This window comes from Thermobia domestica, chromosome 16 (genome assembly GCF_964235325.1).
Source record: "Thermobia domestica chromosome 16, izTheDome1.hap1.1, whole genome shotgun sequence".
NCBI classification, from domain to species: Eukaryota; Metazoa; Arthropoda; class Insecta; order Zygentoma; family Lepismatidae; genus Thermobia; species Thermobia domestica.
In genome coordinates this window covers 134970944-134987940 of record NC_137469.1, presented here as the reverse complement: position 1 = coordinate 134987940, position 16997 = coordinate 134970944, and the positions used below count along the sequence as shown (strand labels likewise).

Sequence of the window (16997 nt, the reverse complement as noted above, 5' to 3'; positions counted from 1 at the left end):
GTGGCTGAATGTGAAAAGGACAATGTAAATGTGGAAAGTGTCAAGTTATATTTTACGAAGTTGGAGAGACTTATAACCGAATTGTCAACCTATGATGAAAATATACTTGAACTGTTGCTTAGTGATACAAGCAAAAAAAGTGAAGCACGTTACATGGAAGAGTACCACAACGTGGAAAGTTACCGGGAAATGTTCGACGAAGCGCGTGTAAAACATGAGAACATTTTGAAAAAAGTAGCTCCTTCTAGGAGTTCAGGTGGTCATACAGGTAAAAAGAAACTTAAATTACCGAAAATTGAGTTGAAAACTTTCAGTGGGGAAATAAGTGAGTGGATAAATTTCTGGAGCCAGTTAAAACGAATTCATAACGATGATGAAATCGAGAAAGAGGACAAGTTCCAATATCTGCTACAAGCAATTAGTACCGGTAACAGAGCATGGGACGTAGTGAACAGTTATTCACCCACAGCCGATAATTACGATAAAGCTAATGAAAGTTTATGCAATCGTTTTGGTCGAGAAGAATTATTGATAGAGTACTACATACGTGAACTGTTAGGACTTGTTATACAGAATGTTTCGAATGACAAAAATAAGTTAAAATTGTATTCCTTATATGATAAACTTGAGTCATATTTACGTGCGCTAGAATCAATAGGTATGACTAGTGAAAAATATGCTGCTATGTTATTCCCCTTTGTAGAATCTTGTTTGCCTGATGAAATTTTGAGGGTTTGGTTAAGGCATACAGCGACTGCCAGTGTAACAGTAACGCAAATACATATAGTGAGAAACTAAAACAGTTGTTACAGTTTCTGAGAAATGAAGTGGAGGGAGAAGAACGCATTGCGTTAGCTCAAGCAGGGTTTAAAATGAAACAAACTTCCATGGTGAATTTTAAAAAGAATAAAGAAGAGAAAAGGGTGCCTACTGTTAATAATCTGTTTTCTGGACAAAATCAGGTAAAAGAGGACAAGCAGTGTGTTTTTTGTGAAGCGTATCATTTACCACAAAAGTGTGAAAAGGCCAAAAGTATGAACCTGGAAGAGAAAAAGAAGCTTTTAATGCAGCAAAAGTGTTGTTTTCGGTGTTTGAAACCTCAAAAACACACTGCCAAGAACTGTACGTTTAATGTTGTTTGTTTTTTGTGTAAGGGAAAACATTTTTCGGTTTTGTGTTCGGAAAAATCAGAAAACAAAACAAAACAAAATTCAGAACAGCATAACATAACGCTAACGAATCAAAATGATAGGGATGAGTTTCTCCTACAAACACTTAAGTTAAAATTGAAAACAAACTGGAAAGAATGTGTAGTGCGTGCACTTTATGACAGTGGTTCACAGAGATCATATGTCTCTAAGCGAGTAGTGGAAGTACTGGGTTGTCAACCAATATGTACTGAAACTTTAGAACATAGTTTGTTTGGTGGTGTCAAAACACAAAAGGAGTCCCTTAACAAATATAGTATACTTGTAGCTGATGTTAATGACAATCATTCGTGTAGGATGGAAGTTTTAGAGAAACCAGTAATTTGCGGTGAGATACCTACTCTTAAACGTGGACCTTGGTTAAAAGAAATGAAGAAGAGAAAAATTTGGCTGTCCGATTTAGATAATACGGGAGAAATAGAACTGTTAATCGGTGCGGATATGGCTAGTGAATTTTTAACAGTAGATATGTTAGAGTCAGGACAATTTGCTGTTAGAACAATGTTTGGATGGACGATAATGGGTAAGTTACCGTCCAAAAGATGTTATGGTATGTCTGCCAATGTTATGATCACTTTATTGTCAATCAGTGACCGTCTTGCGGATTTGTGGAAAATAGATACGTTAGGCATCACTTACCCAATAGAAGTTAAGACTAAGAACGAAAACCATGAAGTGATTTTAAGACATTTTGAAGAAACTTTGTGCGTGAATTCAGATGGTCGTTACGAAGTTAAATTGCCGTGGAAGGAAGAACCTATGGAACTACATGACAACAAGGAAATAGCTGAAAAGAGATGTGTGAAGATGACCGAGAAGCTGTGGCAAGAAGGAAGATACGAAGACTATGACAACGTCTTTCGGAACTGGTTGGAAGAAGGAATCATAGAAGAAGTACCGGAGGAGGAGCTGGACAATCGAAGTTACTATTTACCACATAGGGCAGTGATAAAAGAGAATTCCACTACCCCAATCAGGCCAGTTTTTGATGCGTCTTCAAAAACAAAGGGTGCATATTCATTGAATGACGTTTAGAGAAGGGTCCAAACTTAATTGAAGAAATTCCGTCACTTATGCATAGGTTTAGAGAGAAAAAGACAGGGATTATATCGGACATTAGAAAAGCTTTCCTGCAAATTTCGGTAAATAAAAACGATCGTGATTATTTAAGATTTCTTTGGTGGGAGAATTTTGACGAAAGGAAGTTTAAAACTTTTAGACATATGTGAGTTGTTTTTGGTGTGAATTGCAGTTCCTTTCTGTTGGGGGCCGTGCTTAATTACCATTTAGAAAATGCTCCCCGTGAATATGAAGAAATAGCTAGTAAATTGAAACAATCCCTTTATGTCGATAATTGTGTCACGTCTGTTGACAATGAAGACGAAATGTTTGCTTGGATCGAAAAATCGAAGTCGCTGCTCAGTGAAGGTAAATTCGATTTACGAGGATGTAAACGGTACGATGCAAAAAACATTAATGTCACAACAGCTTCCTTGCCAGAAGACAGAGTTAAAGATGCATTAGTTTTCGAAATAACCGGAGTGGGTTTAGCTGGGCCTCTCTTCCTTCAAGATGGGAAAAGATGTTGAATTGCCTTGTTTACTTGTGCCGTTTATCGTGCAGTGCATTTAGAACTGGTACTGTCTTTATCGACCTCTAGTTTTTTTATCAGCTTTTAGGAGATTTATTGACAGGCGCGGAAGGCCGAAGGTCATTTATTCTGATAATGGAACGAATTTTGTCGGTGCAGATAATCTCTTTAAGTTAATCGACTGGGAACAAATTTCTTTGTACTCATCAGTAGAAAGAATTCAGTGGAAGTTCATTCCACCTACCGCTGCCTGGTGGGGTGGATGGTGGGAGCGAATTATACAAATGATCAAGAAGCTTGGGTAGAGCGTCTTTAAGTTATGAAGAATTGAGTACAGTGTTGTGTGACATAGAAGCAGTTATCAATGCACGTCCGTTGACTTATTTGTCAGAAGATTCAAACGATCTCACACCCATTACTCCAGCTATGTTTTTACAAGATAATTTGGAGATGGGAGCACCTGATCTGGATCATATAGAGACAGTTGACAAGTCAAAAAGATTTAGAAGATTGCAGCACATAAGAAGACAATTGAGTGATAGATTTCGTAGTAAATATTTAAGTCAGTTAGTACTGAAGCAAACCGGAAAGAAAACTTGTCGAGAAATAAAAGGAGACGTTGCACTTGTTGGAAGTGACAATAAGAGAAGACTAGACTGGCCTTTAGGAAAAGTTACAAAGGTGACCCTTGGGAAGGATGATATTGTAAGAGTAGCTAGAATTAAGACTGAGAGTGGAGAAATTATAAGACCTGTTCAGCGGTTGTACCCCTTGGAAGTGAGTTTTGTTCAAACTGAAGAAAGTGTTGTACAAGCGAAAGGTGAAGAGGAATGTCCGTCTAAAAACTTGACTCTAGGTAAAATTGAAGAAAAGGGTGAATGTGTTGTCACAACAAAAAAGGTCGAAAGGTGAAGATACCTGTACGATACTTAGTTTGGTTTTGTTTTGATTTGTCATAAATCAAAAGGTGGAAGGATGTGGAGTTTGTATCTGGCAACATTGTGAAGAGTTTAAAAACATTTGACTGTAATGAGTCGTAGTAGTTCTGCAGAAGCTAGAGAAAAGGTGGAAGTCATGTGTACCGGTAACATTTGTAATTTTTGAAGACATTCAGTCAATTTGTATGGTTTTGATCTTGTTTGTAGAATGATATAGCAATGTGTGATGTTTAATGAAAAATAGACAAAAGATAGAAAGTTGTGTTCTGATTCTTAAACACAATTTGCTTTTATAGACTGTAACACCTGACAAATCGCTCTGTTTCTAAGATCCTTGTTCCCAGTCGTTTGGCCTTCACAACTCTGCCCCTATCAAACTAATATATTGCCGCCCTTCTCCATTCTACGTGTAACCATCGAACTGACTGCTCGAATGAGATCTCTGTTGCCTTGTGGTGAGCGGTTCTGTTATGCTCCTTGGCTTTTACATCAGGTCAAAAATTTTGTTCAAAAAGTAGCGGGTGATCACTACGTTCTGGCTCTTCAGCGTAAATATTCAGCATTGAAAATAACGATTCTTGATTTATGTTTATTGGGAATTCGCTGTAGAACCGGAACGGCATACTGCCGAAACTTCCAGTCAGAAACCCTACATAGTTTCGGTCGTACGCTGTTTCGGTCCTATGCCGTTTCTGTTCTTTGCTGTTTCTCTCCTTCGTCGCTGCCCTGAATAATTTAACTTTTAATCATGCGCCTGAAAAACAGTATTTTTATTATATGTCTAGTCTGTGCTGCTAGAAATAATAAACTCCTGTCGATCCTTTGCCTGTGTGGCATATATGCATAGACTACACACATCCAAAAAGGCACAGGACCGAAATATCATAGATCGAAACGGCGCACGATCATCGATACTGCGTATGTCGACTAAAGCAAAGTAAACAGAGATCTGCCAATTCATTCTAAACTATAAGGTTTATAAAATATTCAGAATGTAAATATCAATAATTGTATGATATGCCACGCGCACAATAAATTATTGAAAAATGCAGCCCCAAAGAGAAAAACATAACCAATTCCATTATTCTCGCATATTTATTTTGGAGCGCTAGATGCAAAGACACGAAGTTTGAGTTTTAATTTCTGCGTCATTATACAACATGAAGCCTATGAACGACGTGACCTTCTATTCATTTGGGCTCCAAGCCATGCAAGAGGGTTCTGAATCCGATGTAGTTGGTGGATGCACAGACCATGATTCAAAAATCAACCCACACAGTCTATAGGCTTTCTTCATCATATTATCCCGCCTCTAAGAGCTAGATTAAACAGGAGTGCACCACCAGCCACGGCGATAACGCGAAATTTGGATAGGGCTATAAGATATGATTTTGGTCTCAGAGGAAACAAATATTTCATACACTAGCTAAACTTAAGTATGAAAAATGTACTGGAAAACTTTCAAACTGCTGGGCGTGCAGGCAGGAAATTTATCACATAAGGTAGTCCTTTTATACACATAATATATATAATTCATTCACTTGAACAAATTTTGGAAATTCTAACCGAAACGATTAAACAAATAGGAATTTTACCGCTATTATATTTTCTTTTTAGAACCATAACATACAATAGTGCGAAATTTTGTATACAAACGGGTCTTTTAGTTTAACGTCGCTGTAAAGAAACATCAGCACAGTAGCGTAACGAGAAACTCATTAAGGAGAGGGCCTCACACACAAGCATCATATACACCCGTGTGTGTATGTGTGTGTGTGTGTGTGTATGGCTTGAAAAATCCGGAGTGCTAGGTCACCGTGGAAACTATGGAAACTAGAAATACGAATCTGGCGCCTAAGTAATTTAAGGCCAAACCATGTACGCCTATGTATCAAATTGGTCACCAAGTCAGAATTTTCGATCGCCAGGTCTCCATTGGTGACTGAATATTTCAGTTTGGCGATAGTCATGTGAATAAATTATATCTTGCAACAAAATTCTATGGTCTTCTTACTGGATTCAGACGGTGACTTCAACTTTCGCCTATTCAAGATTTGCCTAATAACCTCAGGCAATGGAATTTACAGATGTTAACTCAAGAGAAATTTAGGCGAATCTTGAATTCAAGATTCGCCTTTCAAGATTTGCCTAATGCGAAATTATGTTGGTAGTACTGTCAAGAAATGACTTAAAAATGTGTATATAAATTTTTAAAAATGTACATTTAAAAGGCACATATTTAAAAAGTATAAGCACAATTACAGTATATGACTAGACTATGACAGTATATGACTGATATCGAAATATGAAAATGTTAGATGAAGTTACAGAATTACTACAGAAAACTTAAGCACAATTACGGTATATGAATAGATAGTATATGTACGCTTGACATCGAGCTGTGATAAAATGTTACACGAAGTTACAAAATGTCTTATAGAAAACAAAAGATAAAGTGAAGTGATAGAAATTATACGAAAGTTTGCATAAATCATAAAATAAACATAGCACCAAGAATCAATAGTCACACATAAATTAAATGTAATGAGACACTACAGCATCAAAGTGCTGTATTATGACTATTTCTTGTGATCCAACCCTTCTTTTGAATTCCACAACACATCGATAAAGGCAGCACCACTTTGCTTCCTTTGATTTAGCGACGTGTCCTATTTGGAGTTGATACATCGTCATTTCATTTTCTGCTTGCTCCTGTTTCAAAAGATCTACAACTCTGTATATATTTAAGCCGCCGCCGTTTTTAGAACAATCATGTTTTCTTTGATTTCTTACCTTAGGTTCAATTATACAATCTTCGAGCTTATAAGAAAATATTTTGTAAACAAAATTTCCTTTGTTTCATATATGTCATCTCTGTAGGTTAGGTAGATATAAAATTGCCAATGATAGGCTTTCGCCATTTAATCTTGTTATTTGTTTCTTTCAAGTGTATTTTTCTGATTGCTTTAACTGATTCACAAAGAAGGCAAATTTCATCAACCAGCCAAAATGTTTAAATACATTTAAAAAAATAAATGGGGAAATATGGATAATGTGATACTGTTTTACATGATTTTTTTAGGAAGAGACACGACTTTGTCTGTTCCAGAAAGGGAAGAAAACTTGTTAGAAACTACTCGAGAGATAGACAGTTAATTGGACGGTGTTATGCATCAATTGACAAAGCGCCGAAACACGGTTCTGATTGTGAGATATTGAAGGAAATAGAAACGTTCCCATTACGATCCAGTACTTGGCGCTTCGTTGAATAGCTTTTCCTGAACATTTAAACAAATATGTAGGTTTCAAACCTTTTTTTTTACATTATTTACATTGTTTCTTACTCTCTGATGTAAAAATCTCGAAAATCGCAAAATGGCGCTTGGTCAATTGATGCATCTACTATGAATCCTGAAGAACTCGTAAAAGTGGGATATTTTTTCAATTACACCTTTATGCATCGCATGATAGTAAGGCACTGGCATTCTGTCAGTATTTCACATACAGAAGACTTATTTCACACCAGTCACTCATCCCTCAGTTTTACCCAAAAAAGCGTGCGAGCAGACGACACGTATTGAAGGTGTACTATCAGAAGCAAACTCGGCTGGAGTAAGATATTCCAGCAATTGATTGGGGATCGGAGGAGAAAATGAAGAATGCTATCCAATTACTTATTTGGACATACCGCAGTATCAAATTCTTTTTTGAAGCCTATGTATTGTAAATGTAAAACCCTCATGCCCTTAGTTCAACTGTTCTTGTTCGAGATTGTTTTACTCAGACGTGTGCATTACTTGTAGGGAAATCACATTTTGTGAATCAAGTAACAAGATGAAAGTGACATGGTGTTATCTTAGTGTTGAAATACCCTCGAATAATTCATAACTTATATTAATCTTTCGAAGTTCCTTCTTTCTTATTCTTTTTTAGTTTTTCAGTGTAATAGATACCTTTCCTGTTCTGAAAGAAGCAGAGTTTATTATGTGAAACCTAAAATATTACAACATAAAAGCTCTCCCTAAAACTAATTGTTTCAATTACCTTTTTCATGAGAAGCAGCAGTGTGTCTGATCCAACCAAACCGTATCGTTCATGTCCCAATAGTGCACAGTGTCAAGGATTGGTTAATTTTTGTGTCTTTTATACACTATAAATTATGAATGAGGTGCAGGACTACCAACATATGCAAGCTAAACCAAGGTTTAGGAAAAATTTAACTTTCGCCTAATAAGAAAATTAGTTCTGTGTCATCGTTTTGATTGACATTTGCATAGCTAGAAGGTATTAGGCGAATCTTAAATAGGCGAAACTTGAAGCTCCGATTCAGACTTTAGGTTTCGTGGCGTGCCCAAAATATATAGCAAAACAGTATATAGAAATCATTACATCCGGCCTGAGAAGGTCAGAAATATGGCGTTTGAAGCGAATAACTCACCTTGTACAGGGCCAAATGAACATATCCTCATGCCCAAGACTATAACCGTCAAAGAAAATAGTGTTGTAAATTGCAAGGATCAAATTGTTGTCACAATGAATTCTGCATTTAGTCGCGACTATAGAAAATTTCACCTTGAATTTACATTCATAGGCAGGATCACTCTAAAAGATAACAGTGTATTATAATATGTAATGCAGAAATGCCCACACAGGAAATATCTAGTACAATGGATCAATTTATTTTGTAATATACAAGGTGCGGGAGAGGGAGTCAAATATGTGGCTGTACGTTGGAGCCTAGACGCTAAATTAAGTCTACGATATTGAGAAACTGATGAAATTGGTTTACAGGTAGAGGGAAGTTGTATTGAACTTCCTTTCGCTACAACCCATGAAGATCTCTGGTCGGCTTGATGGCGCTCTATCTACTCGGTGATGCATGGTTAGCCAATCACCGCCAGATGCCATTATTCTTAGCTTCCTGGACTGGAGTTTGACAGCTCTTGATTCAGATAGCATCCCAATTGCCTCATGATACTGAATTAACACTGGATAATTTTAGTGCTACCACCCTTCACATGAAAGTCGCACGCACAAACAATTCGGCTACGCTGGAGCTCAGTAATGTAAAAACTTTATATATTTAATATTAACATACATTTTTTTGTTTAATGCTCTCCATTTGCAATCGAAATTAGTATATTTTGATACATATATCATAGAGAAAGAGATCGATGAAAGATAGAGTAAATAATAATAATTTGTTGAAATCTTGTGTAGGGTTAAATCTAGAGCTTCCAGGATTCTTTTTAAACATGACTAATCATTGTTTTTCTTTGTGACAAATTATAACAAGGGGAACACAGCCAGTGAACCGAACTTGGAAGCTCCCAGCGTGCATAGCTGTGGAACACAGCCACTAATGCCGAGCTGAGCCCCTATATGATCTTTATTCTTAGACGATGGGCTACTTGACCAGCAAATTTCCTTCGGATCCGGCCAGTAGTTTCGAACTCCTGGCTGTCACTTTACTTTTAAATTCTGTCCACACTTTCCTCAGTTTTAAGAGAAAATACTTTTTTCAAATGTTCGAACTGTAAAACATTTTCCTTTTCCATCTTTATAAGAAACAACACTAACCACAGTAAACTAGACTACCATTGTATTCGCAGTTCACTCACTGAATGTATTGATTCGGAGCTATCAAAATCTTAAGACAAAATCTTCCAGGTGCTTGCAATCAGTACACATAATTTCCCTGAGGTTGTACTCGCCTTCCGAAAACAGCAAGTGACACTAAGATTTTATGTATCGGTGACTGACTGTCGGTCACTGACAGTTCATGCTACATTCTGAGCCGAAGAAAATATGCATATATTGTAGTTACTCATCCGAAGTGTAATGCAAACTAGGTACGTTGCTTAAAAAATGTGTAACGCGTTACAGTTACAGTTACTTTGGAAAAGATGTAGCACATTACTTTGAAATGTAACTTACTTCCCGAGACTGAGATAACCATATAAATTCTACATGTAGTAAGTTGCAAATAGTTTTGTGATTGATTACTCTAATTCGATTGTAAAAAAGGGCTACTTCGAGAGCTTTAGATATTTGATCTGTCTGCTATTCATTTAGAAAAATTCTGAGTGATTTTTGTTAAATGTAATTTTAAAATCATGGTAAATATATACTTCCCTTATGCTTTTGCATTATAAAATTATTTTTTATTTACTATTTACAAATTCATTTAATAATCACTTGAGCACGTGAACATGTCCGTTTTTCTTTCTGAAAAAAATAACAATTTTTAATCTTTTATTATTTTATGGTGTATCCGTACGATTAAAATTTTGTCAACTGCATTGTTTTAAAACAGTAACACCAGTGTCGTGTTTTGAATGTTGTTTTGAGAACGAAGGCTAAATTCCAAACAGCGATAAAACTAGTTTTATTACAACATTATGTATTACTTATTGAATTAAAGAGATGTAGCTTAAGTTTTTTAAGGGAAGGGGGATCTGAAGTCCTATAGGTCTTTGTAAATGCACCTCTGAATAATTCCAATAATTTCCCTAACCCATCCGAAAATACCCCGCTCCCAGATTCATTTTTCTAAAAGAAATCTTTGCCTGGAGTACATCTGAAAAAGAATATTAGTTAATTTAAAAGGATAAATGTTCGTACCTGAGTAGTCAATAAACTTTTCAATCGTGTTTCAACGTCTTCTCTTCTCTTTGGTCTTAAAGTAACATAAATCTTACTTATTTGAGGACATGATCGTAATAGTTTTTCCAGTAGAACTCCTCCAAGGTAACCAGATGCTCCGGTGATTAGAACGCTTCTCCCTTTAAAGAATGATTCTATGCTCTTTCTCTCTAAGTTGTCGTTGGAATTCACAGCCATTTCCAACACCCAATGGTCCTGAATTTATAGAATACAATTATTATTATTAATAATAGTAGTAGTAGTAAACCTAATAGTAGTAGTAGTACTCTTGTTATTTTGGGTTTAACGCACGTTTTTAACATTGGGTCTGTGAGAGATGTAGACATAGTAACAGAGTTGAGTTGATTTTGAGTTTAACGTCCCTTTCAACAGTGAGGCTGTATGAGACGGGACCTACTGATTGACGTGGAATCCGAACCACATGAGCTCTCGTCGGGAATTGAACCCGGATCTCCTACGCCAAAGGCGCGTATGCTAACTGCCTAGCCACGGTGGAGCTCACGACAGCAACAGAGTACCAATAGTAGTAGTAGTACATATATACTTCATTTCTTTACACTGCTGTATTACAATACAATACTCAGTCTATATGTAATCTATTTACAACACAAAATATATTTACGAGTAATATATTTGTAATAGAAAAATATCTTAATCAATGGGTAACTCAAATTCTAAATAGATAATAATCGACGCCCTGCTACGTTCGCTCGAAATGGATTATTTGGAAATGGATAGTGTCGATGCTAAACAAGAATATGTTTTGATGTTTATCAGAGGTGTTCCATCATAAGGGGCCCAATGGACTCGGCCCTCCCATCGTTTTTGTATTAACGCTGAAAAATGTATATGTCTTAAGTCATCCAGCTAGTATTGTTGCTGTAATTTCCCTCTGAACCAAAAACAGTAGTTCTAACTCCTTCAAAACAATTTTTCCATGTACTACTTACATTTGTGGGCACGCTATTCACACGGTCAGTGCATAATAAAGGGGAAAAGGGCCTGAGTTGTTTCAGTGTGGACTTAGTATCGTCTTGCATTGACTCATGTTGCGAAAAACGTGAAAACCCAGCTTGAATGTAGGTAGCACAAGCCAAGAATCGTAGGCCCTAATCGCACGATTTTACCCGACCCCTTTATCTGTAGCGATTGTTGATCCACACGTTCATTTGTTTTGTCCCTTGACCTTGTTCTCTTGTCTTACTTCCGCTAAAGGGATGCAAAATCAATCGTGTCTTCATCCCTCAGTTTAGATATACATCTTCTTAGTGTCGTTTGTGCTATTTTCCCCCTGTTTCCGTGTGGCTGTGCAAAAATGAATAAAGTAAGAGTGTTGTTAGAAAGTATTACGCGCGCTTTCAATAGTGAATCCTTAGAACTTTTACACTTTTAAACATTCCTTCCCGGAAAATAACTTAACAGTTTTGTTTTATCTCGTTCTTATCCAATGCTGAACAAAGAAAAGCTCAAATGCGAACTATTGGCCGCATAGAGCAATGATATTCTTTGCGCAATTAATAACCCTAGTGATTTATTACTATTTGACAATGACTTAACATATACATTTTCTGAGGCGTCAAAACTGGTAGACATAGTGTTGACAACGCCTATAGCTACAGCAGAATCAGAACGTTGTTTCAGTACATTAAAAAGGGTGAAAACTTGTCTAAGGAATTCGAAGAGCAAAGACAGACTCAATGCACTAACAATGTTGTCTACACACAAAAACCATGTTACCACAATAAAGGAATTCAATACAAAAGTGATCGAGAAATTCTCCAGTCTTAAGCATAAAAGAGCAGAGAATATGTACAGATAATTAGGTGAGTACCATTCATTACAGAAAATACAGTATTTTATGTTACGTTGTTGCCCTATGATTATACTTAATGTGTTAGTATCAGCGGCGTAGCGTAAGGGAACGCTGGTATGCCCGGCATCCCCTGTTAATAAGAAAAAGTACGTATTTTATTATATATAAATTGTCTGCTTGTAATTAGCACAATTATTTCCACTGCAATCTTCTGGCGCGCCCTCTCGACTTACTTTGACAAGAGGAACCTACGCATGCGCGTCGCTCAGATGCACATTTTCTGTCTTTCCTCCTGTCGTATGCTATTTTCCTCGGGCTTCCAGGCCTACTGAAAGCATCGGGGTTTTCGTCTGCTTTCTGTTGAACGCGCATGCGCAATACTTCCCTTCTCACTCCTCCTCATCCCTTGCAACCCTACATTCGCTTTAGATATACGCTGGCATATTCAAGTATTTCCAACTGTATATATTTTGAACTAAGCTATAGTTTCTGAACAGAACGTACGAGCCCTAATATAAAGGAAATAGAACAAAACGGAAATGGTTAGTTCCACGCATTTTTGAAGCATGCCGGTTATGTAAATAATAGTATTAAAATAGTTATGCCTTAATCGTAACTAAATGCATCGTAATTGTAATCTTCATCGTAAAGGAGCTCACAGACACAGGCATAAATTTAAAGCATTCTGTAGAATTACGGTCACCGATCTGGTAGGACAAGAGAGCCACCACTCCCCGTCACTCGCAAAGGTTGTACCAGGGCCCTTCAGTCACTGCCACAAATCTCGGGGACATAAGGGGAACATGTTCCCTACAATCTTGTCCCCCCCAATAATCCGATTTGAGATTGTGATGATGATGATTTCTATCCGACTGCCACAAAGGAAATTGATGTCCTTTGACTTGTTTCATTTTTAAAAAAGAATCGTATTCTTTAATATTTCATTGTCATTAATTATTAGTAGTCTATTTTCAACTATTTGTTTAATTCCTGTAACAAATCCTATAATGCTATTGTGGTAATCATAATTTTGCTCAGATAAGAGTATTGTTGCGCCAAATATAGGCCTGATTGATTTTCTTTCATAGTTTTGAGGAAGTCATTATTTGCATTGTTATAAAACAAATGTCCTAAAATTTTAATGTGGATCATTGTGGATGCGTAAGTAGAAACATGTCAATTATTATTATGCATATATTCAAATTTCAGAATGTGCTCACGGCACTGAGTTGTAATAATGATATGTACCACTATTTCATCTACATCACTTGGTATATAATATACGAGTACAACAGGTTTACCTCAGAAATCTGATTCATCTACTGTAATATGAGTCTCTTTTCTCCCTTCCCCCCACAATAAGCCTTAAAATGTGCCCTCCTGCCGATGTTATAGACAACTCTGCTCCCCTAATCCTCCACAGCATTTTTTTCAACTTCATAAATATTTTGAACATCGTTAAAAAAAGGAAAGGATTATGGGAACAGTCTTACCCATCCCACGAACGTTGAAGACAGATTTGCGCCCTTGACTTCAGTATCTGGGCCCCAGGCCCCCAGAGTTGGTTTAAGTGCTTTGTATTTACATCTTCAAATGATATATACACTCAGGCCCATATTCACGAACGGGCGTCTGAGTTCCGGACCCAAGACGACAAATTTTAGGGGTGATTTTTTTTTTTTTTTTTTTTTGAAAGAATGAGATTGACGTGTGGTATGTGGAGAAAAAAGCCGCCCACGAGAGAGAAATGAAGGGAACGATACTGGAAACAATGTTCATACAAAAGTGGGGCCTAGTTTTCTCGTCGCAACGGTAGTGGCAAGAAGGAGCTGAGACAATTGGTTATTAAATTCTAACGTAATCCACGCATTCGCTTCTCTATGCCCCACTAGACCTCCAATTAGGGGGGCTTCCTCCTAAATTTTGTATAACACTATATTTCCATTCGGAATAGCTATGTATTGCTGCTTGCAGTAGTACTATATCGCACAAATGACTAACTTTGGCATCCCCCTTTCGGAATATCACGTTACGCTACTGGTTAGTATAAGTTTTTCTGACAGCAATTTCGACTTTTTGAGCAATTCACTTAATAATCAAATAATAGCAATAATAATATTTTAGTAGCAGTAGAAGTAGTAGTAGTAGTAGTAGTAGTAGTAGTAGTAGTAGTAGTAGTAGTAACCATAAAGTATTTGTCTTGAGGCTTGGCCCACCCTAGCTTTTATTCCACGAGCCGCCATTGCTGTTTATTATTAAGACAAGGGCCGTATTAAACGTGAAAAGGCTATAATTATTTATTTAAAGCTCACAGGTGTTCATTCCGTGTCAAGTATAATATAATTTATGAACTAAACAACATAAATACAATATATCAACTACAAACAGTTTAGGACAGTGCAATATTTACCTTTAGGACAACACAATATTTAACCAGATTTACCACCAAGCCACGTAAAGCGTTCTACTATTAAGATCGATTTAGTGTTAGAATTTTAATGGGAACAACAACTACTACTAAAAGGCCGAATCTCCTAATGTCGGAAAAGTGCAAATCTGGTTAAAGTCCATCAAGAAAAATGGGAGTAGAAACCGAAAAAATAACTTAGAATGACTAAGTTACATCTACAGTGATATGAAGAAGAGATTGCAAAAAAATTCTGTACAATGGGCGATATGGTCAGCGGTGTAGAAAATAGTTAGGGAAAAGTTAAACAGATTCTACTTGACACACTCTACAACAACATTGGCAGGATGGAAAGAGCACCGACAAAACCATGGATACCTGAAGCGATGCTTAAGAAGATAGGTCAACGTAGAAGGGCGAAAACCACGGACATCAAAGAATACAAAAGGACAATGAATAATGAATTGAGAAGAGAAACGGACAAAGCCAAAGAAAAGTACATGGAACAGATATTTGAAGAAACAATGGAACTTCAGCGGCACGGCAGATATGATCTGATGTATTAAAATGCACTGGTGGACAACATCGTGTCCCTGAGTTTTCTCGGGGTATTCCCGTTTCCTTCTTTCTTATTGCATCAATTCTTCCATCATCGTTCACTTTCCTTAATCATCCGTCTCTCTTCGCCTAACGGGCATAATCATGGGACATTATACTGAAAGATTTCATTTCCGTAGTAGGATCAATCAACTGCCTCTATTTCCAGAGCTAAGATAAATTAAAATGCGATTACATGTTTATTTTTGTATAGGGTACATTCTTTGGCAAATAGGGCCTTAGCACAAGACGTTCAAAGTTTGATTTTGCCCTCGTCCCCCGGTCGAAATTTTCTGGAGGAAACCATGTCCTCGACAAGAAGCCTGTATGGTGTTTTCGGTTCATATACCCACCAAATTAAACTAATTATCACTGGTTCTTGGTTTAATGATATCAATCAGCCTATTGCATTTAGTGAATTAGTGGACCTTTGAATAGAGCCGATGGAAATACACTTGATTTTTTTTTTTAATCTGATTTTATCGTTCCATTCTATTCATTAAAGATTTCAGAGATGAGATACCCTCCACGAAGTTGTACAAGAACTTACCGTGTTTCCCTGAGAATAAGACCTACCTAGAAAATAAGCTTTAACTTAATTTTTCAGGCATTTTTCAGAATAAGCATTATGCTCGTAATATAAGCTTTACTCCCAAAATACACCCTAGTAGCTGAAGTCACAACGTGCTACTTTATATATAATTAATGTATACAAATATTTGGAATTGTGTGAATAGATATACTCTCACGTGTCTTTTAGATTAAAGAAATATAGTAATATAAGACCCGATTTTATTTTCGAGGAAACACGGTAGAAATGGAACGTAAATCAAGACAATTTTACTTACCTAACAGATGCAAAGCGATACAATAGTCTACTAGTTACTTTTATATGCTTTCATAATAACAGGAAAACATAATCATTTCACACAGTAAGTTTATTTTCCGTGCATAATATTACATTTCATTAGGATGTAAAAATCACCTTGAACAAAGTACGTAAGTATTTTACTGACGTCAACTTCTAGGTTGTTAACTTTGGGAAGTTCCAATATACGTATAATATTAATCTCATAATTGTAGCACTTCTAAATTGCAATACTGATTGTGCATTAACTGTCTCGTTCTTTTATACTGTATGGACGACTCCAAAAGTGCATTCCCACCTGCAATTCTCCCTTTCTTGCAATAGTAGGGAACCCAAAAACAGAGTCATTGGGGTGGTTGAGAATTAGAAAGACATTAGACCAAACCACAATTTTGTTACAAATATATAAATATAGCAAACTGCAAATAAGAGAATAAAGAAAATAGTTAAGAATGACGATTTTATTATCGTGAGAGCAATGGGTGACATAAAAAGTTACAAAATTAGATTACTTAAGCAGTTCAAAGAAGACGAATGAAAGAAATAGATGTCAGAAGAAAGTAGTTTCTATTCCTTTTCTTAAAAAAAAGCTCGTAAAAAAGAAAATGGTTACATAATGTAAAGGTTTATATAAAAGCATAACAGCACAAAAACAAACATCCGCACGAAACGGAGAGAGAGACAAATACAGAATAAGGGACACCATTGGCGTACCAAATTTGTCGCCTTTCATGCACCACAAAGAGATGGGACCCTAGTTGTAAACTTAATTTTAATAATAATAATAATAATAATAATAATTATTATTATTATTATTATTATTATTATTATTATTATTATTATTATTATTATTATTATTATTATTATTATTATTATTATTATTATTATTATTAAGAACTCGTTTCCTTT

The 16997-nt window shown here is 36.3% G+C and overlaps 1 protein-coding gene across 1 annotated transcript in view; it reads right to left on the bottom strand.

Annotated features, from left to right (window-relative positions):
• The window catches only part of LOC145672623 (fatty acyl-CoA reductase 1-like), a 202143-nt gene that overhangs the window by 119743 nt on the left and 65403 nt on the right, over positions 1-16997 (bottom strand). Inside the window, exon 2 of the mRNA XM_081741783.1 lies at positions 10362-10598. Within this exon, the coding sequence (XP_081597909.1) occupies positions 10362-10598 (237 nt within the window). The remainder of the gene's footprint in view (positions 1-10361; positions 10599-16997) is intronic.